This window comes from Amblyomma mixtum, chromosome 5 (assembly GCF_055824585.1).
Source record: "Amblyomma mixtum isolate Tamu chromosome 5, ASM5582458v1, whole genome shotgun sequence".
Classification (NCBI taxonomy): Eukaryota; Metazoa; Arthropoda; class Arachnida; order Ixodida; family Ixodidae; genus Amblyomma; species Amblyomma mixtum.
This window is the reverse complement of record NC_143016.1, coordinates 124,233,841-124,258,429: the sequence shown is the minus strand read 5'-3', so window position 1 is coordinate 124,258,429 and position 24,589 is coordinate 124,233,841. Positions and strand designations below refer to the sequence as shown.

At 45.8% G+C, this 24,589-nt stretch overlaps 1 protein-coding gene across 1 annotated transcript; it reads right to left on the bottom strand.

Moving 5' to 3' along the window:
- Positions 1-1,192: 1,192 nt before the first annotated feature.
- On the bottom strand, positions 1,193-19,098 carry LOC149343605 (2-amino-3-carboxymuconate-6-semialdehyde decarboxylase-like). The gene is made up of 9 exons (XM_089545969.1): positions 18,721-19,098; positions 14,741-14,885; positions 13,292-13,341; positions 10,492-10,728; positions 6,002-6,095; positions 4,821-4,963; positions 3,754-3,879; positions 1,841-1,939; positions 1,193-1,318 (listed from the first exon to the last, which is right to left on the bottom strand). The coding sequence occupies exons 1-9, from the start codon at positions 18,802-18,804 to the stop codon at positions 1,241-1,243; spliced, it is 1,056 nt and encodes a 351-aa protein (XP_089402095.1). The 5' UTR covers positions 18,805-19,098; the 3' UTR covers positions 1,193-1,240.
- Between the last annotated feature and the right edge of the window lie 5,491 nt (positions 19,099-24,589).

The following is a 24,589-nucleotide window of genomic DNA, read 5'->3' as shown; positions in this document are numbered from 1 at the left end:
CCACGTGACACGATGACGTCACGACAGTGGAGAAACGGGGGCCCACCTCGGGCCGTTGCTGTGGTTGTGCGCCTCCAAATTACGCGACACGATGATGCTTCGCATTCTCCAGGCTTAACCAAGTTAAGCCTCAGCCTTTTTAAAATGTGTGGTGTTGATCACCTAAAAATTAACTGTGTAGTTATTTTATCGCTGTAAGATAATTGATGAGACAGAAGATAAGACTTTCCAATCTGGTCCATCACGTACACTTACGATCTGCGGCATAACGTCGGTTTTCGTTTTGAAAAGCGCAGGGGAGCTACATGAAGACGCTTTATTAGCCGGTAAACCTTTCCAGGCTCCTACAATAGCATGACATAATTTTCTCAAAAGCATACTGGCACGAAAAGACGGAGAAAACACACACGAGGCAGGACCGGTCTTTTCGCGCCAGTGCGCTTTTGTAGCAAGTTATGTGATGCCACAACCAAATAGCTCAAACGAAAGTCTTGCTGGAACGAATTTCTACCGCTTGAGGTACTTTGCCTTCAAAATAAAAAAAAAAACGTGAAGAAAAGGATGAAAGCGCCATGCAGCTGTACGAAGACAGATGGTACGGAATGCTGTTGGCTCGGCGACTTTGTGTCACAGATTTTCAATCTGGCTATCGTTAATAAGCCTAAGGTGCCAACCGCGACATCGGGAACATGTGTACGCTACATCTCGCGCAACCGCAAAGTGGTCCTCGAGTATCTATGGGCCGTAAGCTTGCCGGGCATTCGCTGGTGAATACACTTGACAACATGCACGTATCAGGCTCTCCCTACCTCCCCCTCCCCCCCCCCCCCCTTCCCGTCCCCCTTCGCTTCTCCATTCCCACTCTATATAAAAGAATTATATTGAGCACCGCCCGAAAGAAAAAAAAATCCTGGCTATGTTGTTGCTAGACAAGTGCTCTGAGTTCAAACAGCTGGTTTTCTTTTTATCGTGGAACTTGAGGCAGCGAAAGCAAGCGATTTCATTCTCATTTTCTTCCTTCGCGTCCTGCGTTTGCGCCGTTCTTAATTCTGAGATGAACTATCTAGCCCAAAACCGTGCACTTATTTGTGTCCAAGTTGTGCTGACAGAGCATTCACTTCACACAGAGGCCTACTACGGAAGGGGTGCATGGAGTGCGCCGGTGCGACTCACTGCAGCGTGACCGTAGACATGGATATGACAATGAATTTTATTGTCGGCGCTAACGCAGGACCAGTCCCTATGTCCGCGTCCTGATCCCCGCTGGGCTCATTTCGATTCCGAGGAAGCTTGCAGCGTTCTTCCACAGCAGCTTCTCCTGGTCGCAAAAGGCAGAAGGGGAGAGACAGAAAGAGAAAAAAAAAATTGCTTTTGAGGCGACTTTCTTCTGATCGGCACACATTACCAGCTTTTGCTTTGTGCAGAAGGAAACTCATTACACAGATTTATTCTTGACGAAGAAAAGAGGACCAAGAAATCCTGTTTTCCTTCCCACTAGCTTTGCACGAGAGTGTTAAAGAGCTATTTTTTTCATTTAAGGAAAATCCACATCGCTTTAGTTATGCAAGCCCTTGTGCAAAACCACTGCCTCATAATAGTGCACATAATAATCATGACAGTCAAGCTTGATGTCGAAATGGCCTTAGACCCTTTTGTTGGCTGAATGTACTCGCAAAGCTGCGTTTGATTACAACTCGATTGCGACGGTGATTGATTCCAGCGATCATTTCATGTGTACGAGTGACACCGTTAAATCGGGCAGATGCTACTCTGGGTACGAAACTGCTTTCTCGTTTTTCGAGTCACGTAAACTGTGAATGTATCTACAAAAGAAGCATACCTTGACCGAGTCCTGTAAGCCGCTTGTCTCTATGAGCCGTCCCGGTCGCTCGATTTCCCCCAGAGGGTACGGGTAGTCGCTGCCCAGCATCACCCGGTCCTACGTCATAACAACAACATGAAAAGTTTCCTATCGAAAAGAAAATAAAAATAAGGAAAAGCAGAGCAAAATGGAAGTTTGACGTAGAAATAGCGCGTGACGCAATAGCTGTTGCGGAATTCCATTCAGGGGCGGACATTAGAGAAGCGCATACACAGATATTCTCAACAGAAAGATTTTCTCAACAGAAAGTTGTTAATGAAAGCAGTTTTTTTTTTGCATATCGTAAGATTTGACCATAATGCCGCAAATCTTTGTAGTGTTTGTTTATTCCTCAAAGCTGCCGGCACGCCGCTTTATTGAAGACGTGGCCAGATTTATCTCTATTGATCGCATTCATTCAGAGCTGATTCTAGGTTGTTTCAGACCTCTGTAGCAACTTTGCATGCCGTATCTCGAAAGTTTGCTATCAGCTTTAAAAAGAGCACGGCCGAGAGCGGCGGGCATTCGGTTCGACGACCGCCGAGCAGGTTTGTTGCTACGACGCCGCCGAGTCATTCAGTTCTTTGTGGGTGCAAGTCAGCCCAAATAAAGTTTTGTTTAGAAGCCATTCTCGCTGTTTTACTGCTTGTCGGACTGCAGTCACCACTACGTGCCAATAACAACGAATATGTCCGCAAATCCTTCCTCGGGGCGCTCTTGTAGTTTTCTGGTATTTATTTTGATAAAAGCATGCCATTGGTTTTCTATGGAAGTCTTAACTACTCGCTGCGAGCGCGCGACAAACTTTAAAAGCAACATATCGAGAAATTAGACTATTGCCACCAATATGTTCATAAAATATCTTACACTATTCCACAGTTGTGTCACACTTAAGTGTCCAATAGAGTTGGACATAAGGGACAGGGAGAGCAAGGGGCTATTGTCCGTCCCCCAAGCGCAAAAATTTTCAACATTGGCCCTCATTGTTCTGGTGAAGAAAGGTAAAAAATTATACATTGTGTACAGAGGTAGCCCTAACCAACCACCTCTTCCAGTTGACCGTAAATCCACCCCATCTGCCTGCCGTTCGGAGTTCGCTGAGCATGCCAGCACGGGAAACAGAAACGCAGGTGGACAACGAAGCGAGAGCCCAGAGAACGTTCAAGCTTAGCCCGAACGTGTCCATTTAAAAAAAGGGAAGGAAGTGTGAGAAAATAAAAGTCAATATTCGGCAGGAACTGTGCTGAAATATAGGGGTTCAAATGAACATGCCCCGCCTAAAAAAAGTAGCGCAGGAAGATATAGTAACAAGATCTCAGCTTTTATAATGTATTACTCTTGGCATGTATGTGTCTTGTTGGACGTAATGGTTGCAGGCTGGGCAGTTTTGTTTTTATTTCTTTTTTTTTGCTCATTCCAGTATTCGTGTGTAATGGTGAAAGAGCAAACCCACACACGTCGGCAGAATTTGTAACAGCACCACTGGTTTTTATGGTTTTGTCGCACTAACTGAAGCAGCATACAGGTGAAAACAGCAAATTAAGTCTGCGAGAAAAAGATAGCAATTACCAGTCATTTCGGTTTTAACTTCCTGACGCTCTTATTTATGGGGAGCGGAAAGATCCGAACCTTTTATGCAGTGCAGCGTTTTTAGTCATTCAGTCAACCAACGAACCAATCAGTAGATTGATTGATCAATGAATGAATTAATCAACCAGTCAATAACCAGCAACTAAATGCAGGTCTAATGTATTACAACACTCTGTAGACCGACGCCGGTTCCTTCAGGGCGCCGGCCTAAAAAGTGTAAGCAACTATACCTGCAAAAAATTTACAAACTTAAGACAGGTGTAACACAAGAAAATTGAAAAGAAAGCCGTGAACGGAATCACCTCTCCGAGCGTGTCCAGTAAGAGCCTCAGCGAGCCTTGGCTGTGCACCAGAGAGTCGGCGTAGATCTCGCCCAGGTAGCTCTTGGGGCCAACTTTGTTGTCGACCGCGCAGAGGTCGGGCCGAACCTTGGTTGGAGGGAATAAGTCAGCGCAGTAATTGATGTCAGTGAGAGGAGGGTGTTAGCACAAACGCAGACTGCCATACGGCCTACTTGTGGACATTCGCAGTGCTCACATACGCTCTTTTAAGCCCGAAACACATTCGATAAGATTCAGAGGATACTGAAAGCTACTACCAAGCGGCGTTTATCGCAAGAAAACAGTCGTTGCAGTTTCAAAACACTTGTCTGTGGTGTACACCACGCGCCGTCGCGTGGCTCTTGCGTTGCTTTTCGGCGTGCTCACCAAGTACGAGCGCCACGGATCGAAACAAAATAACATGCCTCTGACATGCTCCAGTTCCTCCGACCAGCAGCAGCTGATGGCAAGGGCACTGGAAGAATGCGCGGGCAGAGGGGTCCTGGACAATGGACTACTCCCAGAATATAGACGACGTTTTCAATATTTGAATAAAGTTGGCTTTTTCCTTAGCTAAAAACGGTAAACTTCTGGCCTGTCTCGCCGGAGTGTGGCGTGGCAGTGAGACGTGACCGAAGCTGAAGTGGTATACAGCACTTTTGTTCCCGACTGTGTGAGAAACTCAAGAAATAATGCACCGTAGAAAAGACGTTCTTCGTAGAAAATACTTCTAAATTTCCGGTTAAAACTGACAACCTTCTTGCAAAATATTTATCAGCGATTATTTTCACTCGTAAAAGCTAAAAGCCCGATGGTGGTCCACTAAATCTGGACGCGCATTACCCATTGAGAAAATAATAGGGTTAAGAAACTTCAAGCGTGAGTGACTTTACGCTGTCAGCCACGTCTACAGTATATGTAACCAGTCTAAGCAACCGCGGCTGGAACTCATCTGCAAGCAGTTTGCCGTTTCTTAACTTCGCCGCGCAAAATTTAGGGTCAACGGACAACCGGAGTTGACGCTGGCGTAGTTGTCTGCATATACTCACATCGAATCCGTGCTGTATTCGTCCTACGGTGTACGGGAACGAGCCGGCACCGTGGGCAAAGCACAGCTTGAGCCTCGGGAAGCGCTCAAGGAGGCCACCAAAGATCACTTCGCAGATTGCGGCCGTGGTCTCAGCTGGCATTCCTGAGCATATCACACATAGTGCGCGGGCTATCTGGTCACTGTTTTAGAGCTGATTCTACTACAGCCTCTTGTAGCACTGCACTGGGATCCGCTTCAGGGAGCCGGATTACTGCTACTACACATGCGCTGTTAGCGCCTCGCGCTAACAAGCCTGGGAATACAGTATAATGAAATGCTGTGTGTAACGGCCGTCGGGCGGGAAGCCCAGATTTCAAGGTTTCAATTTCCAGAAGGGTGATCAATCTAGGCGCCGTCATACAGAACTGATAAACTATCAGCAGAGGGGCCTGGTTCATGCCTTACACACTGCTAAAGGTGACAAGCCTGCTCCGGGCACTGTTTAGTGTGTATGGTTACGTGTGTTTGCGTGCGGAAGTGTCGCAAGTGCAGTGTTACCTCCTGGAAAAACGCTGACTAATGCAGTGTATGTATTTATGAGGCTTTCGCCCGCGTAGTGAACGGTGAAGGAGAGTGAGCGAGGACGAATTGACTGACGTGAACTCAGCGCTGTTTCCCTATTAATACTTTTGTCGATGTGATCTCTCAAACGTAATCGCTTACTGTGACCTAGTTGCCCCAAGTTCACGCATCCGGCACAACATAAAACTACACTTTTTCAGCTGTTGACTAATACCTTGTGTAGAGAAATGTTATTTTGTGCATTTTTCACATTGTTTCTCAGGACGAACCGTTATTCGTCTTGTATTGTTTATTTGCTTTCGAGTTACTAGTGACTTTTCGGTCCTTGTCTAAGTTTTGCGCCCACTTCATTTATAACATGCAAAGCCAATTTGCCCGACAGCACGCTCCTCTGATATGTTGTAATCTGTTGCATAAGCTCAATGCTTTTGCTGTACTTCCTGTTGTATAATCTCTTTCTAACCATTTTTTCATATACTTTTCTATTTTATATTCCATACCCAATGCCATCCTGGAGGCCCGTAAGGAATTAATAAATGAGAAAAAAAAAACACAATTTGTGGTCTACATTTTGTCGCCGAGAAAACGTTGCCTAGCTTCTAGTGCCCTCCAACTTACCTACGAGCCACTGAAGCCAGTATTTGGAGTATCGCGTCGAAGGTGGCATGTCCCACGGGTGTACGAAGATGCTGACGCCAAGTTCTTGGACTGTCTACAAGGAGAGGTGAACAGAGGAAAACCTGAGAACAAAATTTCAGATGAAAAGAAATGGCGAGCGGACAGATTCTGCCCGAATATTTATACCATTTAGAAAAAGCTCTGATAAGCACCAAAACGACGGTGATGCACCGAAATCACTTAAGGTATGATGTGCAGTATGACCGCGGCTTGAGCAAATACAAGTGTTTATCATTTTAGATAAACAGTGTTTATCAGTGTTTAGATAAAAAGTATATATCATTTTAGATGTGTATCTGCTAACGAAATGTTATCTAGCAGATTGACAGTTCTGAGGATCTAAAAATGGCTAAAGTAACTCCTGTGTATAAGGGTGGCGGAGAAACCGATGTTAACAACTACAGGCCTATTTCGGTTCTACCAGTGTTTTCAAAAATATTCGAACGTGCCATATATGTCAGGCTGACGAGCTTCTTTGAAAAGCATCATATAATTAGCAGTGCTCAGTATGGGTTTCAGAAGAATAAGTCTGCAGAACAGGCACTCATCAATATAAAAGATAAAATAATTGAAAACATTGAAGACAAGCACCTGACACTTGGTCTGTTTCTAGACTTAAGGAAAGCTTTCGACACAGTACAGCACAATATACTGCTTAATAAATTACAAATATATGGAATAAGAGGAGTCCCACTGGCATTGATCAGAACATATCTTCAAAGCCGGTATCAGTGTGTATCTGCTAACGAAATGTTATCTAGCAGATTGACAGTTCTGAATGGCGTTCCCCAGGGATCCATTTTAGGGCCGCTGCTATTCCTGGTGTAGATTAATGATATAACAAGAATACCCAGTTCTCCCGAATTAATAATGTACGCCGATGATACAAATGTGTTCTTCAAGGCCCAGTCAAATGAATCCCTGGAAGAAGCAGTTAACACTTACCTTTCTAATCTCTCTACATGGTTACGAATGAATCGGCTAGGACTAAATACTAGTAAAACTAAATATGTCGTTTTTAAGCCAATCAATAAAAAAGACTCCTATGCAATGAATATAAAGTTTGAAAACACGCTTATCAGCCAAGTAAGTGACCAAAAATTTCCGGGAGTCTGGTTCTCTGAGGATCTTTCATGGACGTGCCATATTCTTAAGCTCACCACTGATCTTTCCCGAGTAGTGGGTAGCATATGCAGAATACAGAGTCTATTACCAACGTGGCTGAAAATAAAATTGTATAACTCTTTATTCTACTCCAGGTTATGTTATGGCATCTTAACATGGGGCACAACGACATATTCTAACTACAACAGGTTATTGGTCCTACAAAAAAGAATGTTAAGAATGTGCGAAAACTTCCATGGAAATATCAGAAACTTACCCACACAACCACTTTTCACAAAATATTCTATGCTCAGGGCCGACCACGTGTACTATTTCAAGTTACTTCTATGGATTCATAAATACAAACTCTATCCAACTTCCTCAGGTAATTCATCTCGCTATTCAATCCGAAACCCTACACTTAGACTACCAGCTAGAAGAACAAACTATGGACGACAAACATTAAACTTTCAAACAATTAAGATGTTGAACCGAACCGATTTCAATGTAGATTTCTACAAAAGATTTCCTGTATTCAAAAAAGAGTGTAAAAATGTTTTGGTTTCAAGCGGTTTTTCCTTTGCTTTGTAAATACATTGTGTGTTTTTGCATGCGTATTATCCACTAGAAAGAACAAAGTCAGATTAAAAAAAATATTCTGTGCTTTCTCTGTCCCAAAGTTCATTATTATAGCCTTGCTACTGCCGTGTTTTTATGCATTTATTTACATTTCATTATCAGATGTGGAAATGTTTTGTTTGACTCACAAGTGCAGTGCCGCTTGCCGAAATGTAATAATTAATATTTTAACATTTTTTTTGTGCTGAATTTGTATTGGGGGGCCGAGGCCCCGTCAGGCGTTGTTACGCCTTTAGCTTCAGCCCCCCCTTAGACAGGTTCTAAGAAACAAATAAAGGAAGAAGAAGAAAAATCAGATCAGGCCTGGCGAAGTCACATTGGGTTCGACCGGCAGCGCCTGGTAGGCGGCATGAAACATAGACATTTCACAAGCTTTAAATTTTTGTTATGGCAGTTTCACGAAATACCCACAGAGGAAACAGAACATTGTTTTGTCAGTCATGTAACGCCAACGCGGAAGCTCGCGAGCTCAAGTTCTGTGTCTAGTGACGGCTTCTTTGCACAATAGATTACGGCTATGAAAACGCCTTTGATGAAACGAAGAACATTGTTGAGAAGCTGGTGCGGAAAGTAAAATAATTCATTAAAAAGCGTGCATAGACAGGTTGCCGAGTTTGTGCACGAAATTGAGAAATCATCCTACTTCTCGTTTTAAAATTTAGCTCGTTACCGCTCACTCAGCTTGAGAGTCACGATGAATCAATATCGCTTCGACTGGTCATTCTAAGACCTTTGACAGGAGTTGCACCTTTGAAGTTCATGGTTTTTCAATCACATAAGGAGAAAACCTGGCGATTATTTGGAGTGGTTTAGTTGAAAAGCTCAAAAATGTAAGACACCACAGGAAAAGAAATGGCTACTACGAACCTAGATTCCACAGTTGTTCTGTTTGTCCAGCTGAGAACAGTTTCAACGAAACAGAAGTGAGATCGGGTCAGAAAAGCACACCTGGCTCAGTGAAGGAGGTTTGTCGTCAGTGCGTAACACACAAAAGCTGGGTAAGACCTAACTAGTAAACTAACACTTCCACGTGTTCTAATCGGTGAGCGTACTGAACTTCGACACGTGCATACAGATAAGCGAGGCTAATGTTCCGGAGGGGCTGCTTCCTAGTCAAGATGAGCAGCTGGCCTCAAGTTATCGGAGAGTCCAAGTTCGCTTGCTTATGTGAACAGTGTTTGTGTCTCCTGAAGATGAGATACCGGAGACCGACCTCGGCGGTGGTTGTTTTCGCCAGTTTAACAGCATCTCTTTTCACAGTTGAACGTCAGTAGGTGTTCGCATCTTCGCAGCAACCACTGTCTTTGCCTGCGCAGTTTGCCAGTTGGTATCTGGTTCAATTCTGTGTGCTCTCTTCTTTCACTGCTGGTAGCGAAAGTCACGCTCTTACGTTGAGTCAAAACGGGCAGATCTGCGAGCTTCGAAGTAAGTGTTCGCTGTGGCAATTGCGCAGAGAAAACAGTCGTTCGGCAAGAGACGAGAGAGGTGCATGACAAGACGCTCATGGTTCGATCTACGAGCCTGCGTTATCGTTATCACAGAATATTGCAACTAAAACCACTAGACGACGGAAAATGATGGAACTTGTACGGGGGTATTTTACACTTGAAAGCAAAGCTAAAGCAAAAGCCAGTCTTGTAAAGGACGAAAATGAATAGAGAAATAAAACTGTATATCGTGGCCAAAGATCCCTGTAATCTTTAAGCAAACAAAACCATATTTTAATTCACACACAAGTACACATTTTGCTCGAGGCAAAATGACGCAGTTAAGATTCACTGCTGCCTAATGCGGACAACACGAATTAGGTTCAAACACCTTGTCGCTTCGCTGCTACATCTGCAAAGACAAGGAGGCTAAGGTCTACAAAGCATTATTCCCTCAGGGGAGTAGATATCATCTCAGGGAGTGATTGCTCCTTCGTAGCTTATTTCCTCAGGGGAGTAGATATCATCTCAGGGAGTGATTGCTCCTTCGTAGCAGTGCGGTTAGCATAGTTGGATGCTAAGGAGTAATTACTCCCTCGGATGAAATCTTTGATACTTTCCAAGACCCTTTGCGGCCGACCGCCACATTCCCAGAGAATATCTTGGAGCTTTGCAGCGGCACTGTGAACGTTCCTTTTCAGTGGCTCTGTGGAAATTTTGTAATGTTACAAAGCTTTTGTGTTGATGGCGGCAGAGGCAAACGAAACGTGGCTCTGAAACCCAAACGCCTACTGTGACTATGTGTGGGGTTTCAGTGTCACATTTGTGCAGCAGCCCACGCCACGCAGGCGCATATTTCATTTAATTTTGGTAAGAGCCATACTAACTCCAATCAATAAAAATATACATGTCGCTGGGTTTGCTACTAGACTATGAGGAGACCTTATTGTAGCACCCCTGCATCTCAAAAAGGGTGAAAACTATAGTTTTTCTCCCCCTGAGTAGAACTGGAATGTTGGCAATGCAGAACTAATTACACTGCACAGCTCAGAAGCAAATATGCTGGCCCTAAGCATTTTTGACAAATGTTGCGCATGTAGGCAAAACACGGTCGTCGTTACAGTCCCAATACGTGTAGCAACCAATGTCTACAAAAGATAGAGATCAGTAGGAGCATTATCGAGCGCGTCGTTCGGCGGACGTTCGTATCGATTCACACCGACCGAGTGTTGAACACCGCAGCCAAAGAGGTGTGCTCACCCGGTAGAAAGGGTCGAGCTCCCGGTCTGCCAGCGTCCACTGGTTGACGTGCGAGCCAACGATGACGGCGCGGAAGCCCAGCTGCGAGACGCATCGCTTCAGCTCTTCGGCGGCCAGCGGCGGGCTCTGCATGGGCACCGTGCACAGCCCTACGAATCGGTCGGGCCGCCGGCGAACCATCGACGCCACGAAGTCGTTCTGCAGCCGGCTGAAGTCCTGCGCGTCCTCGGGCTTCGCCTGCAAAAGGGGTCAGGGAGGGTCGGGTATACAAAGCGGCTTGTCTTGCTTGTATCGCGCTTATACAGCGTTGCTGGCAGCTGCTTCGCGCAGTACGACTAGTATATTTTATACAGAGAGACTCAAAAGCGCACCCACTTTTGCGTCCGCACATCGCAGTTCAAATATATAATAATTCAGGAGCAAGGCTAATTGTGTAACGATCAAGATAAGCCTCGTATTTACATGAGTACACCGCACACAGAGCCTTTCGTTTTGGGATAAAACCCGGCTTCACCCGATCTATTCACCCCGAGCTCATTTATCGAGAATCGAAGTAAATTAAGTGGATACCTGAAAACGCATCTCTATGAAAACGTAGTTCATCAGTGCACAAAGCTGAAAGAACTGCACAGAAACTAGCGCATGTCTTAAGCCCGTTCTAAAGCATTGTTTTCAGTTGAATATTAATGGTCTGATTGCTTCCAGCGCTTTTAACGCAGTGTTGCTTGTAATAAGAGGAAAATTTCGACAAGTGTGTTATAGAAGCGGTAGGCGAGCACAGGGACTGACCGGAAGCATCACTAGCGTTATTGTTTACAAGCTTTGGAATGAATCCTTGCTTGAAGGCTGCAGGGCGTTTAAAATGTCCGCCGTGATGTGGACTGAACGTTTTCCCAGTGCAAAAAAGAAGACAGTTCCAACTCAGGCAAGAAAGTTCAGGAAGGAAGCAGACAGTTCCGAATACACGGAGCAGTTCAGACCCGTGCTCCACATGGACATGTTAACGTTACACGGTGATGCATGTGTGAAAAAAAAAACAACTAAAAGATATTGATCTCGTAAACAGTGTCTTTCTGGACTGTTTTGCGTCCCTCCCCAAAATAGGAATGTAATAAGGAATAATAATTATTGATTTTTGCAAGAGAAAATTTCCCGCCAAAACCATAAGTTATGGAACTTTTTCTTCAATAATCCGAGATCTACACGAAATAAAGCTGAAAAAAGTTTTGATTTGATTTACGGGTATTTAACGTCCCAAAGCACCTCAGGCTATGAGGGACACCGCAGTTGAGGACTCCGGAAATTTCTACCTCCTGGAATTCTTTAACGTGCACTGACATCGCCCAGCACACGGGCCTCTAGAATTTCGCCGCAATCAAAATTCGACCGCCGCGGCCGGGATCGAACCCGCGCTTTTCGGCCCAGCAGCCTATCGCCATAACCACTCAGCCACCGCGGCGGTTAAAGCTGAAAAATTATTACACGATTTTTGCCCCTCGATTTTCTACAACAAAAAATCCTGAAAACGAAGGGGCCTATACAGTATACATGGACATTTATAACGAAGATTTCATACATGCGCACGTAGTAGTGAGAACATAGGTTGTTCAAGTTATCCCGGTTATCCAAGAAGAGGGAGAAGTGGTAGCAAAAGAACGTAGCTTAATACGTGGGGTCTCTGTGGGCAGTTGGTGGCAATGCATTTCTGCAGAAATGGGAACCAGGGTTACGGATGTGCATCTGCAATTTCTTTTACTTCGTAACCAACGTGTTACTCAGTGTAGGTCAGTTATTTTAAGCAAATAAATGGCAGTACTTACAGTAGCTTTAACTGCACTGTAGTGGAGGACTTCTGGATGTCCCCAAAACGTCGCAGATTTGAAACCAGTATACTATACAGGAAAACTTCTTTCCTGCTCTTTTAATAACTGGTAGAAATGAGGAACGTGACCGGTACGAACGCTTCTTTTCGCTTTCATACCAGGACCAATAGAAGTTTGGAGCACCTTGCTTGCTGGCCATTTGTACGACGAGCAAAAAATGCGGCTTTGGATTCAGGGCACTGGGGGCAGCCGTAATGTATCACACCTCCTAGCTTCTTAGCAAACTTGCATGAGCAGGTTAAAATTTAAAGACCGCAATTTACTCTCTAAAGCTTGAGCAGTTTTCAGCTAGCAACAACTAAAACATTTGATCTTACCGGTGACTAGATCTGAAGTTGGTCTCAATACCAATTTTACATTTGGACAGATCGGTTCACATAGCTGCTGGCGAGCAGAACCATTACATGATTACTCTGATACCATTACTCTGATACTTGCCTCCGGACGTGAGCATCGAGATGCTGCTATTAACACACGTGGTAGTGAGGTCAATCACGTTAATGCACTGCTCTTGAATGTAGTTTTCATCGTCTTACATTTTTTTGGCAAGAAAATGCCGCGAACGCGTTATGGAAGTGTAGGCTAAGTCCAATTTCTTTAACGCCTTCATTGTGCACTCAATTTCCCGGCACATGTTTTTTATGTAGCTCTTTTTTTCACTCCATCCTGATTCACAAAGCATATTGTGAACGAAGTGTACAATCCGTTCTTTTATAATGAAAGTTGATGACTTCGCTTTTCTAGGAAACGCATATATGGGTGCTGTTATTTCTCTGGTTACATGAAGTATGACTGTTTAAAAACGCTTGTACTGCTCAGTCCAGTTTAAACGCTTATTTTCCTTTGCCTCCCCTACTGGGTTTATTAGCGCCGTAGTGCCGCTTACAGAAAGAAGATATAAAAGGAAATGGGCATACCCAATAACTGAACAGCACCGGCGTTGTAGATAAAGCCTGAACTGTGACACCTGCATGAAAGTGAACATCGAGTCAGCAAAGTGAATTTGCTTGTCACTTACTTTTCTTGTTTCTGCTCTATGCGGCTATTCTCTGTACGTGACTATTATTCGTATTGTTGCAATAAAGGCTCCTTTTCCTGCCTATGAAAGCGTGAAAAGTTTCTCTCTTAAGAGACGGTTTGGGTGAACGCTGTTTGTTATGAGAACTAGAGAAACTTTGGGTCTCATGCTTTCATGGAGCCAATACAGATCAGCTTGCGAACTTAATTACTGGAGTAAAACACGGTGCCCATCCGAGTGAAACGCACCGATGGAGAGAAAGCCACCAGATCAATCTGATACATGGTGTAGCTACTCCAGAGTTGCCCGAATGTTTCTAACATGAACTGCTTCAAATCTGAAGTGGTATGCAGGGCACTCTATGAAGCAGCACTTGTTAGAACTGGCGGTGGGTGTTCACGTACACGGCTACATCACTTTGCGCAATCCTCGAAAGCCCTCGCAACGCTCATCACTCAGCCACATCGCATAACGCACACTGTCTTCCGACCATTCATCGGTGACTCGGCTCGGTTTGAAATTCAAGAAGGTTTCCACAGTTATCATTTGGTGAATGTATGTTCTCATTTTAATCACCAGTGCGCACAAACAGCAGGGGCGAATCAACGCCGACGAGCCCCACGGAAGAATCGGATGGTACCTGTACAAAGTGTGCCCAGGCAATGTTCAGGCCACGCGTGTCACAAAGGCCGATATTTTTCTGGCGTGCACAGGGACATCTCAAGACCTACAAGCTACGAGGTGTGGATCCGCCCAGAACGACACGCCTGACAGCGCCCATTCTTGGGTCGCTGCTCGGTTTCGTCCACGACGCGCAATTGGTCGACTACGTGTAGGCATTCTCCTACCTCTTCCCTACTTTTCACAATTTTACAGTTGTAAAAGCTTTTTACAAGTGCAAATCTTAGTATAATTTTTGCAACGATAGTTCTATGAGCTCCTTTCTTCGGGTGTGTACGTTGGCTTCGGCGTCGTAGTCTGTCATTTCAGAAAAGTCCTCGCTTTCCATCTCTACCCGAAGGCAATGTCTGCCAGGAGGACCTGAGTTTCAAAGGACATGTGGGCCATAGAGTGGCGGTCTACAACATGCCGTCAGGCGATGGAGGGTGGCCTAAAAGTGGGGGCGCTCGTGGATGGGAGAGTCGATTGCGTTGTAAGTACTCTATGGCCACAAGGAACACGGAATTAAATAGATAAAGATAGAAGATAGAGCGTTTGTCTATGTCGCGCCTGCGTTTCTATTTATGTTTTATTGACTTTTCTGATATCGATATGCTTTCGACCTCTGTCGGTAGAAAAATAAACCAGTTAGGAACGAAATGACGGCACCGTATTGCCAGACGTATACCTGTCCTGTCCATGTCCGCTATCCGGTCGTCGATGTCCCAGCAGTTAGATTCGACGCGTCTGAAGAAACGCCCATCGTCGTAGTTCAGCACAGCAATCTTGTCGCTTTCGTGCTTGATGTCCAGCCACCCGCCGTACCCGTACCGCTGACGAGGGGAGAAAAGAATAAAATAAACATAGTTAAATATTAAATAGGGTGCACATGCAAAAACAAATTGACTTCATTTTTTCTCTTAAGCCTGTTTCTAAACTTAAAACAATTTTCCAGTCAGTTTCATTGAGGCGTGATTATAATTGGGTGGTACTCTGGGGCATCTGACTAAGAGCAATATTTAATGGCTCTTATCAGCAATTCTTGCTTAGTGTATCCACGTAGTTTTTTTTTGTTCTTCACGATTATCGCACCTTACGTGCAGCTGGCTACGGAAATCATGTGCCATGCTTTGTCTGTTAGGACGCACAACATCCAAACAATCTTGCTCGGCTGTCCTGCTCAGTAACTACTTTAACTCATTTTAGCGCGAGTCTTGGTATGCAGCCAAGTCCCAGCACCGTACAAACACATGCTGATAGATTTGACTTGAACACTGTTACACCCGGTGTGCAAAGGCATCCTATACTACCAAAGTTGGTAGAGCTTATCTCTGGTTGGTTTCGGTTTGCGACCATTCTCACAAACGCAGCCGTGAGTCCATATTAGTTGCCCGATACAATTTTTTTTCTCCGTGTCCTGCTACTCCAATGACGTTTTTGTTCCTCATTCACGTTAAGATTTGTAACCTTGCACTGGTCTGCTCAAATATTCGCTCTCACATAGGCAATTGCATCTTTACTAGCGGGACAGACTTCAATAACGCCTTTTTGTTTTTAGTTAACCTCGGGCATGGCGTAGTTTCCACTTTCTCTTTACGTTCCTCCTCGAAGCAAGCACGTTTCATATTACGGATGTAACAGTTGACTCTTTTCCTGTACTAGTTACGTCTGCTCAGGAGAGGAAAAAGTAAAAACACTTCTGGAGCGAAAAGTCTTTGGCGGAGGGTTTGTATGAATGGCAGTTTTCTGGTACTAAAAGTCCACGCATGCTGGCAATCTGCAGCTGTTGTATTCTACCTCTACCCTTCTCGTATCTTACACAGTCTGCTTGCGTTTAATAGGCCTTCTATTCGTTTCTTGTGCAATGTTGACTTCGCTATCACTTCTTTTTCCTAACAGGCGGGTGCAATTCGTCATTCTCTAGATTTGCGTAATGTTAACACTCCGAGGACCTGAAAAAGTTTGAGCGTCTTCACTTCGACATGTCTACGGGCATACACTAATCCAGGTATGCAGGCGGGGCTCGCACTTTTGTTTATCTCTTGCCCGAGTACAACTCCCAGAAACCTTCCGCTGTGCTTATCTTTATGTCCTGTTGTTTCCGAGGAGAGATTCAGAGGTGACTGTGTCTGCTCGACTAACACCAATACCAGCGCTTGTAGAGCAAGCACAGCTTCGCTGATGTCACTGTTCATTCAAAGACCTTGAAGCGTAATTTCAAAACTACACAGTAAAGCAAGACAAGGGCATAGAAGGACCGCTAACTTCCAGCTCATATGAAGTATAATTTAAGTGTATATAATTATGCCTACTATATAGCCCTTTGAGTTGGCAACGTATCACGGTTTCCTCAGTTCTCTTAATTCTAGGCATACCAAAAGACGACTTCTGACCGTTGCTAAGGCCAAGCTGCCAATGCCTTTGGGTCATGAACCGTCGTACTTTGCAAGATCGAATTTGTGGGGATGCATGCCATGTTAACTGCGTATAAATCGATGGGAATAAAATTGTAAGGCTGCCACTGCTATAGTCTTCTTTGGAACATTATGACATGTGCTTAGGTCAGGCATCCGGTTCATAACGGTCAGCATGAAGAGAAGAGAAGGATGAACTGACAGTCGGGTGACCTGGTGAACATTGGCGTTCAAAGCAGTAGATCAGTCATCAAGATTGTGCCCGAGGAATGCGCGCCGGCGCTTGCCAGGAATTAGCTTACAGACAATAGGCAGCAATGCTGCACTGTATGAGTACTATTGGAAATATGGAAGCGAGGAGAAGCGATAGTCATGACTTTGTGTCCGTCTCCTCTGTAAGAGCTGTCGTCCACACATTTAAATTTCAAATTCTTAATGAGTAATCCTAACGGCCTTTCTCTTAATTCTTACAACTTTATTAATGTTTATTTATTTATTTATTTACAAATACTGCAAATCCCAATTGGGATTGTGGCAGGAGGACTTAGTAAGGTCAACAGAACGCGGTCAAGCATAATCGTAACATTCAACTGGTCAGCATGTGAAGAAAAACAACAAACGGTAAAACGAAAATACAACCGAGCTGTGACGGAAACAATCAAATAACACATAAAATAAGGCTAATGTCGGTAGTATTATACAAAGAATAACAAAATGTTGAAACAATGCCAGTTGTTTTAATACGCAGACAGTAAGTAAACAGTAAATATTATAAGCGTACACTGCAAAGGCATTAACATAGTATAGGTGTTTAGTTTATGTAACGCTGCATAGTTTGACAAAAAAGCTTACACATAAAAAAAACAAACAACCATGGGTTAAATAATAACAGAACGCAAGCAACCAGGAATGAATAACTAATAACACGACATACTCTCAACTGCAATATTAAATTTTGTCAATGATGAACTGTTAGTAATGGATGGATCAAGGCTGTTCCATTCTCGAATTGCTAGTGGGAAAAAGGAATTTTTAAAGCAGTTAGTATGGAAATGATACTCACTTAATGTATGTGAATATTTATGACGCGTTGATCGTGCTTCGGAAAGGAAAATATATTTAATAGTGTCGAGTTCTAGATGTCGATTTATTAGTTGAAACATGAGTTTTAGTCGTGCGACTTTTGCACGGGTCTGCAATGATTTTATTCCTTCAGTTTTCATTAATTCAGCAGGCGAATCGGAACTTAGTTTAGTAAAAGCGACTATTACTAAAGAGGAATGTACAAGTTTTGGATCAGAAGTTGTCATATGCTGTTGGAAACTCGTGGAAGGTACAGCGACTGTGACCAGATAATAACGACCAGCTGCATAATGGTCCTCTTCGGTATACAGCTGCTGCCAGAATGCCATAAATTAAAAAAACGAGAGAGAAACAGGCAGCTGTTCCCCCTCCTCTCTCAATAAAAAAAAAATCAATGCGCGAGAAAACGTGGGGAAGCCTGAATCAGAGGGTTGTGGTGCTTCATGACAACACACACAAAAAAAAAAAACAGCACATCGATATTGCGCACGCTGAGATTGGCGACTGCGGTTTTGATCTTTCGTATTATTTTTCGTTACTTTGTTCTCATTTACGCAAGACGTGCGCTTGATCTAAGGAACGAAGGCAACTCAGCCGCCGTTGCCTCGTTAACTGCACTACCGCGGCTCGCAGGTAGAGGGTTCGTTACTTGTGTTCGTTCGAGACACATGTCCAGTATTCAGATCTGTCCAAGAAAGAACCCATCGTGTACGGAATAGTTCGAAGTACAAAAGGCGCCTTGTGCAGTAAGAAAATGGATACCAATGACGACGGTCGAGTTGGCCTTTCCTAAAGAAATCAAGCCTATCGGGAGTGTGCGTACCATTTCATTTCTTCTACACAGCGCCTGTGTATTTCGTCTCTACCTCGCGCTGTGTTTGCGCTGCTGCCCCTTTTTTTATGCATACCTCCACTTTCATCAGTACCAGCACTTCTGTGGCGCAATCACCGCCACATATACTATCATACAAATAGATTGCTTCGGACACGGAGCATTGAAGGGTAGCTCTACAAACACCAAGGAAAAAGCGTGAATTGTAAATTGCTTTGCCTCATGCTATCCTGAAGGATAGAGATGGAAAAGGAGGCTAACCTGCGTGATACACATCCTTTGCATGAAATCCCTCTTTATACTGCAGCAGGAATACGCATTCAATTTAGTCCCGCTCACCTCTTTTAAGTTGGGCCATCGGTCGGGTGTCACATGAGCGTGCAGGTCGATCTTCGGAATGGCCGCTGCCGAGGATGCAGACATATCGAAGCCTTTTCGGAGACAGTCTTGCCAGTCACTTCGTCGGCAGAAGACACGTTCGCGCTCCGCTGCGGTTTGCGTCTCTCCGCGGTCGTATAATACAGCGGCACTTGGCCGTTCGGAAGGCCTGGACTGCCGACGCAAGCGGCGGATAAGCGAACCCAAAACTGTCTTGTTTCTCCGCTTATAGAGACAAGGGCTGATAGCGCCGGAGGTCCGTCCCGGTCCACGCCTTTACGGCCCGTTGGCGCGCTCCGAATTTCCACTTAGCCGTTGCCTGCTCGTCGCGCTGTCTGTTAACGGCGGGCGCAGTTGTAAAACACGAGGGGCTGTTCCCGCAGCGGTGCTATAAGACGAGGTTAGGCAGATCCGTCAGCCAGCGTGCAAATACAAATGTTGGCGGATACAGGAAACATTTAACATTGCTATCGTTTGGCCGGCACCTGCGCAGTTCGGGACGAAAAGCTGGGATCCCGCAGGAAAGCGGTAAACTTTTCCAAGAGGCTGAGGTGAATTAGGTAGCGGTGGACGCGGGTATACCTGTACAGTGAGAATGCGATCACGGCGTTTTCTTGTAGGGAAATTTGGGACAACACATTTGGGTGATTTGTTGAAGGTAGCCGCTATGCCAGGTAAAAAAAAAACAAGGGATAAGCATTGCGGTTGTGCCCTATAGACCTTATGCGAAATGCACTGCCATCTAGCGGTCGCCGCGCGCGATCCGCCATGTTGGAGGATAGCCGCCGGATTCACAGCACGTACTGGTGCACGCTAGTCGCGCGCGCTCGAGTTTCACCGTCCTCAATATGCCCACATATTGCTTAGTGCCTTGCTGTAAGCAGAAGGGTCACAAAGGCGCCCAGGGAAAACAGGCAAGAGCGCTTGATTTGAGCGCATTTCTATTTTTGGACTGCGGTCCCCGACATCCGCGACACAAATGTTGCAGTACCGTCGCTACATGCCGAGACGTCGCGAAACGCATTTCGTTATCGCCATGTAGCAAATGAAATTAGAAATAAGCTTTGTAGGCACGAAGAAAATATCACACAAAAGTAGTTTTTCTCCTGCGATTGCCCGTGAAGTGCTGCGATTATCGGCCTCGCAAGAGGGTAATCGTGATCAGCTGTTCAGTGGTACGGGTCGCGCTTTGTGAGAACCGTCGCTCCTAGCGTTATCCGCCGCAGCGGTTACATGCATTAGCTTTTAGTGCGAATATTTGTTTCGACGGAAACACCAGCAAGGGTCAAGTGCCCGTGGCACGGAACGTTTGTGCACTGCAAGTCAGTCAATCGTTCACCAGGGAAAGGTGCCTATGTTGTGGAGCGACGGCTTGTTTGCATGTAGAGATTTCACTTAACCGACCGGTTTCCACGAAACCGTGTGTTGTGTAAAAAAAACAGAAAGGACCGTAAGGGAAGCCGCTCAAGCGGTACCATAGTTTAAACTAGTAGCGGGAATGAATAACGCGTGTAGAATCCTCCAAAAATATCAGCGCACAACTGCTTGCTCGTCGTGGTAAGACCATAGACACTGCTGCATTCACGGGCTACGTGTTTTTAACTGCGATAGTCCAAGAATGGTAAACAATTGTGTAGTGGGGTCGTGCGGGGACCTAGGGGTCTATGTGCCCGGTAATAATAATAACGTTTTCTTTCTCTGTCTAGGGCACTAGCGCAAACTAGGGGCTCTGGGCACTAGAGCACTAGGGCAAACAAACAAATGCGATAGAACATTTGAAGGAAAATGAAAAGGGTCGCATGTTGAGAGGCCACTTCTTTCTTTCGACACTGCCAACATGAGCGTGAAGTTTATTATCGTTTGCTTTCGGTGTCGACGCAACACACAGAGAACGCTACCGCAACAGTAGCAATTCAAGCGGCACGCCCGTTCAAAGTATCCAACCAAATAAAAACTGACTCAAACTAGACCGAAATGCGCACATTTTTAGCCGTAAACGAAAATTACACTTGCTTCGTACATTTCTTGGTGTTCAGCGTCGGCAAACTGACGAAGGACTCAGTGAAAAACTTGTAGCGTCGTACCCGGTGGCGTTCGGAAAGTGTTTTGGTCGCGTAGTAAGCGTCTGAGAAGTCACTTGGAAACTTGGGCAGCAGAAACAGGTCGACTCACCATTCAGTCATGTTTACAGGCTCAAGTGACAGGAAATAAGATTTTCGAGCCAGCACAGCAGTAAGGAAGCTAACGCAGGGCACGCCTAAATCCAGAGAGCAGAGGCGGAACGAGCTTCAGTCATCCTCCAACATGGCGGTTTTCCGCTGGTTCTTCTTTTCTCCGATAGATGGCAGCAATTTTGCATAAGGTCTATATTTCAAGGCATCTGCCTCGTATATGCACTCGCCTACTGCCACGGAAGATTGGAGCACTGGGCTCGCTCAAGCTGCGCTTGTTCTGCGGACGGAGGTTGCGAAGGCTGAACCAGAAAACGCCATGAAGAGGTGATTATTAAATATGGCTTCCTAATTCCGGGGAGAATGAAGGCTCTGCTCAGTAAGGTACACTCTGTTAGGAACGTTGCACTCCGTGGCACCGCTCACACTGAGTATAGGCATTATATATACGCCGTATGTACGGGCGCCAGCACAGCTGTGTGAACTCGTCGTTTTCTGTTGCGAAACAGAGCGCGATGCAGGACGTGGAAGCATACGGGATATTGAGTTTTCTCTTTTCACGTCCTGCTTTTCGCTGTGCTTGCTAATGTGAAACCTGGCCACATGAGCTCATCTTTAAGCATCAAAAAGGCGTTCTATGCCACGAGCCGGCTACAAGTGGAGCAGCTTAGGGATGTACAAAATTGCACAGGCAGTTTAGGACCCACTTGTGAAAATGTGCGAATTTATGTTCTACAGGAAGGCTCGCGTGCCCCGTAAGTTACTTTTTGGCGTCTTTTGACCACATACTTCATGTAAACTACAGGTTCGGAGTTGGGCTTATTCGGTACACTCTGTGATACTATACGGCCCCATTGCATTCCAGGCCCCGTACTGGGCCGTTGCATTCGCAGTCGGGCAGCTGTCCAGCAGCTGCGCTTCAATAGCGCGTGGTCGTAACGATGCAAAACAAGTGCGAAGGCTTGCTGGGCCCCCATGGAACGGATGATTTCACTAAAAAGAGCTTCCGGCGGCATGCTTGCGGCTGTCACTGACACTGGTTGGCTGACACTGGCTGTCGCTTCGTTGGGGACGGGATTTTGGCTCTCTCTTCTGCTGCCCTCTGCGGGGATCACTGCTCAGAGCCAAAAGCATCAGACTCGACGCATTGCAATAGTTATAGGCCTAATGTACTGGCATGTAGGCGCCACTGCTCAATTTACAACTCCAGAACAAATGGCGCCACCTGATGCTCGGAGCGCGCGGTACGCAGTTGTGCGCTATCGTGTGAGGCAGCTGAAGGAGCTGAGAAACGAGTGCTTCCCGACAGCATCAGCGCTTAGAACAGAACTTCTTTCAGCCAATTTTGTGCCTGGGGCCGCATGCACACACATGTCTTGTTAGTGTTGCAAAATAAATTAGAATTAAAGAGAAGAGAGCCAAGAGAGCCGGGCGTGCTCTTTCTTCGCCGGCGCCTTGGGTGTGTCTACTGGCGCGAGCCCTTCCCCTGGTGGCGTTTCGAGTTTGAATCGACACCCGAAAAATATTTCGGAAGCAGTCATTGAAAAAGCGTTTGAAAAAAAAAAAAAACTTCGGCGGGGCGGACGGATTACGCACTCCCTGAGTAACACGGGTCGTGTCTGAAGATCTGCCCTGAGGCGCCGGACCAGGCATGGGGGCATGCGGCAACATTCTGGGCGTTTACATGAGCCCGGCACAGTCGGGGCGGATAGGCCTGGGGAGCTGAACACCGGCTGTAGGGCTCATGTATGCATTAGGTAGGTTGACTCTGCCCTACCCGTTTGGAAGGAGCATTTATACCGTATACGCTGCCGCTTCGGACCAGCGCCTACACTCACGTCGGGCGGGTGCTGCGCAGGTAACCGAGAACTGTTCGTCTGGACGTTCCTCCTCCTCTAGCGTCTGCGCGTGGTTTCCTTGCCCGACGCTAGGTGTAGCGGTGGTCTCTGCCCGACAGAAACGCGCTCTGATGGGGTCGAGTCAGCCCGACTTATGGGGCGACCAGACTCGACCCACTAGTGTCGGGCGCATGTAAGCGACAAAATTGCTCTGAGAGCTCCATCGGCACCCAGCAACAGTTTGCCCAACCACCGTCTTGATCTTTCTTTCCTACAGCTCAGATAAAAGGCGATGAGTACATCAGGTTGGAGGCGAGCTTCATTCCTTTGCGGCTAGTTTACCGTGTATAGCTCTATTTCGAGCACTGCGTACCCTCTGTTCATATGTCGAGCAGACGGGCCTGGAATTCCGCTTGCTCATCGCCGGGTAGTGCCCGCAGTGACTTGAACGCTGCCCGTGTGCAACTTTGTACGATATGCGGCCGGGCGCCCCACTTCGACTGTTTGTACAGAGTGCCGTGCACGCGACTAATTGGAAGGGCTTTGTATATTCAGTGCTTCTTTATGTCTTTCAAATATGGGCATTGGTGTACGCTGCGCGCGTGCAGTTCTGTCTCGGACAGTGCCTGGACAGTCGCGCGAGAGTGACGCAAACTTGTTTATTTTTATACCGTACACAACTCTCACATGTCATTTCTCGCTGTCGCTCCTCACTGTGCTTTTCCTGGCTACCTTCTCTGTGTACCTATTATTTCCTACGGCTGCACCTTGGATGCTTACGATATATATAGCAACTGCTGCTTCCAGGAACATAGTTTCCATCCTTTAAGTATTGTTTTTTTTGGGAAATAAATCACTATTACTACCTCGCACTAGCTGATATAGGTTCCGGTCCGGACTGAAGCCGATCACGAGATGTTAACATAGATTTAAGAACACGCTCTCGAAAGAGCAACCAAACCTTATACACAAAACGCTGGCCTCTTTACCTTGCGCACGTATACTGCTCGGTGCCAGCACTGTCTCGTTTCGTTCGAGTTTCATCGGTCTCGAAGGACCTTGGTTTTCCTTAACTTTCCGGCGGTACTCCTGTAGCTCACTCAGGTGTATGAGTGGAAAGAGAAGAAGGCCGTTCTTAATCTCCGGTATTTGTTGTGCTATATTAGCTAGATCGAAAATTGAGGGAGGGTCGTGGTTGATTCAATAACTATATCAGTCTCGTTTTTTTTAATCTCGGCGAAAATCGCTACACGGGTCCACCAGCCTAATCACTGGGAAGGTGGTGGTGATGATCACGATGATGCTGTTAAGGTGTGGAATAAGTTACGTTTCTGTGCTTAAATTTCTGGGAAGCAGGCCTAGTATACTCCTTAGCCGTATGAGCCTCGTCCCTGTGTCATCATGTTTCAGGGCATTCTGATAGATCAATACGAGGGTGGATACATGGACTTGATGGATTGATAGATTGATACATCGGTAACCACAGAGATTGAGAGAGAAATCGATAGATAAATATACATATAGATTACTTCATTATTGATTGCGTGCTTTCTATTGCCCACAAATAGTTGCTTTCTATTGGTGGACACAAGTTCGGTCAGTAGCCAGCGTCCCGCCGAATCCTTCTCTTCCTTGTGCTTGTCCACACCGCCAGGCGACAATGGAAATACATTGCATCGCCTGTGGAATCAACTTTCTTAGAGCAGGGCGCAGTTTTAGAGCAGGACGCACCAATGTAACGTGCTCGTGCACAGCAGCTGGCGAGCCTCACGTTGTGCAAGAATACGATATATCGTTTCCTATGCTGCTAACAGAAAGAGT

Coding starts and splice junctions, on each gene's coding strand:
- LOC149343605 (XM_089545969.1), bottom strand. CDS start 18,804: ATGTCTGCATCCTCGGCAGCGGCCATTCCGAAGATCGACCTGCACGCT. Junction 14,886..18,720: donor GATGGCCCAACTTAAAAGAG/GTGAGCGGGACT, acceptor TCCCCTCGTCAG/CGGTACGGGTACGGCGGGTG. Junction 1,940..3,753: donor TACTGGACACGCTCGGAGAG/GTGATTCCGTTC, acceptor GTTATGACGTAG/GACCGGGTGATGCTGGGCAG.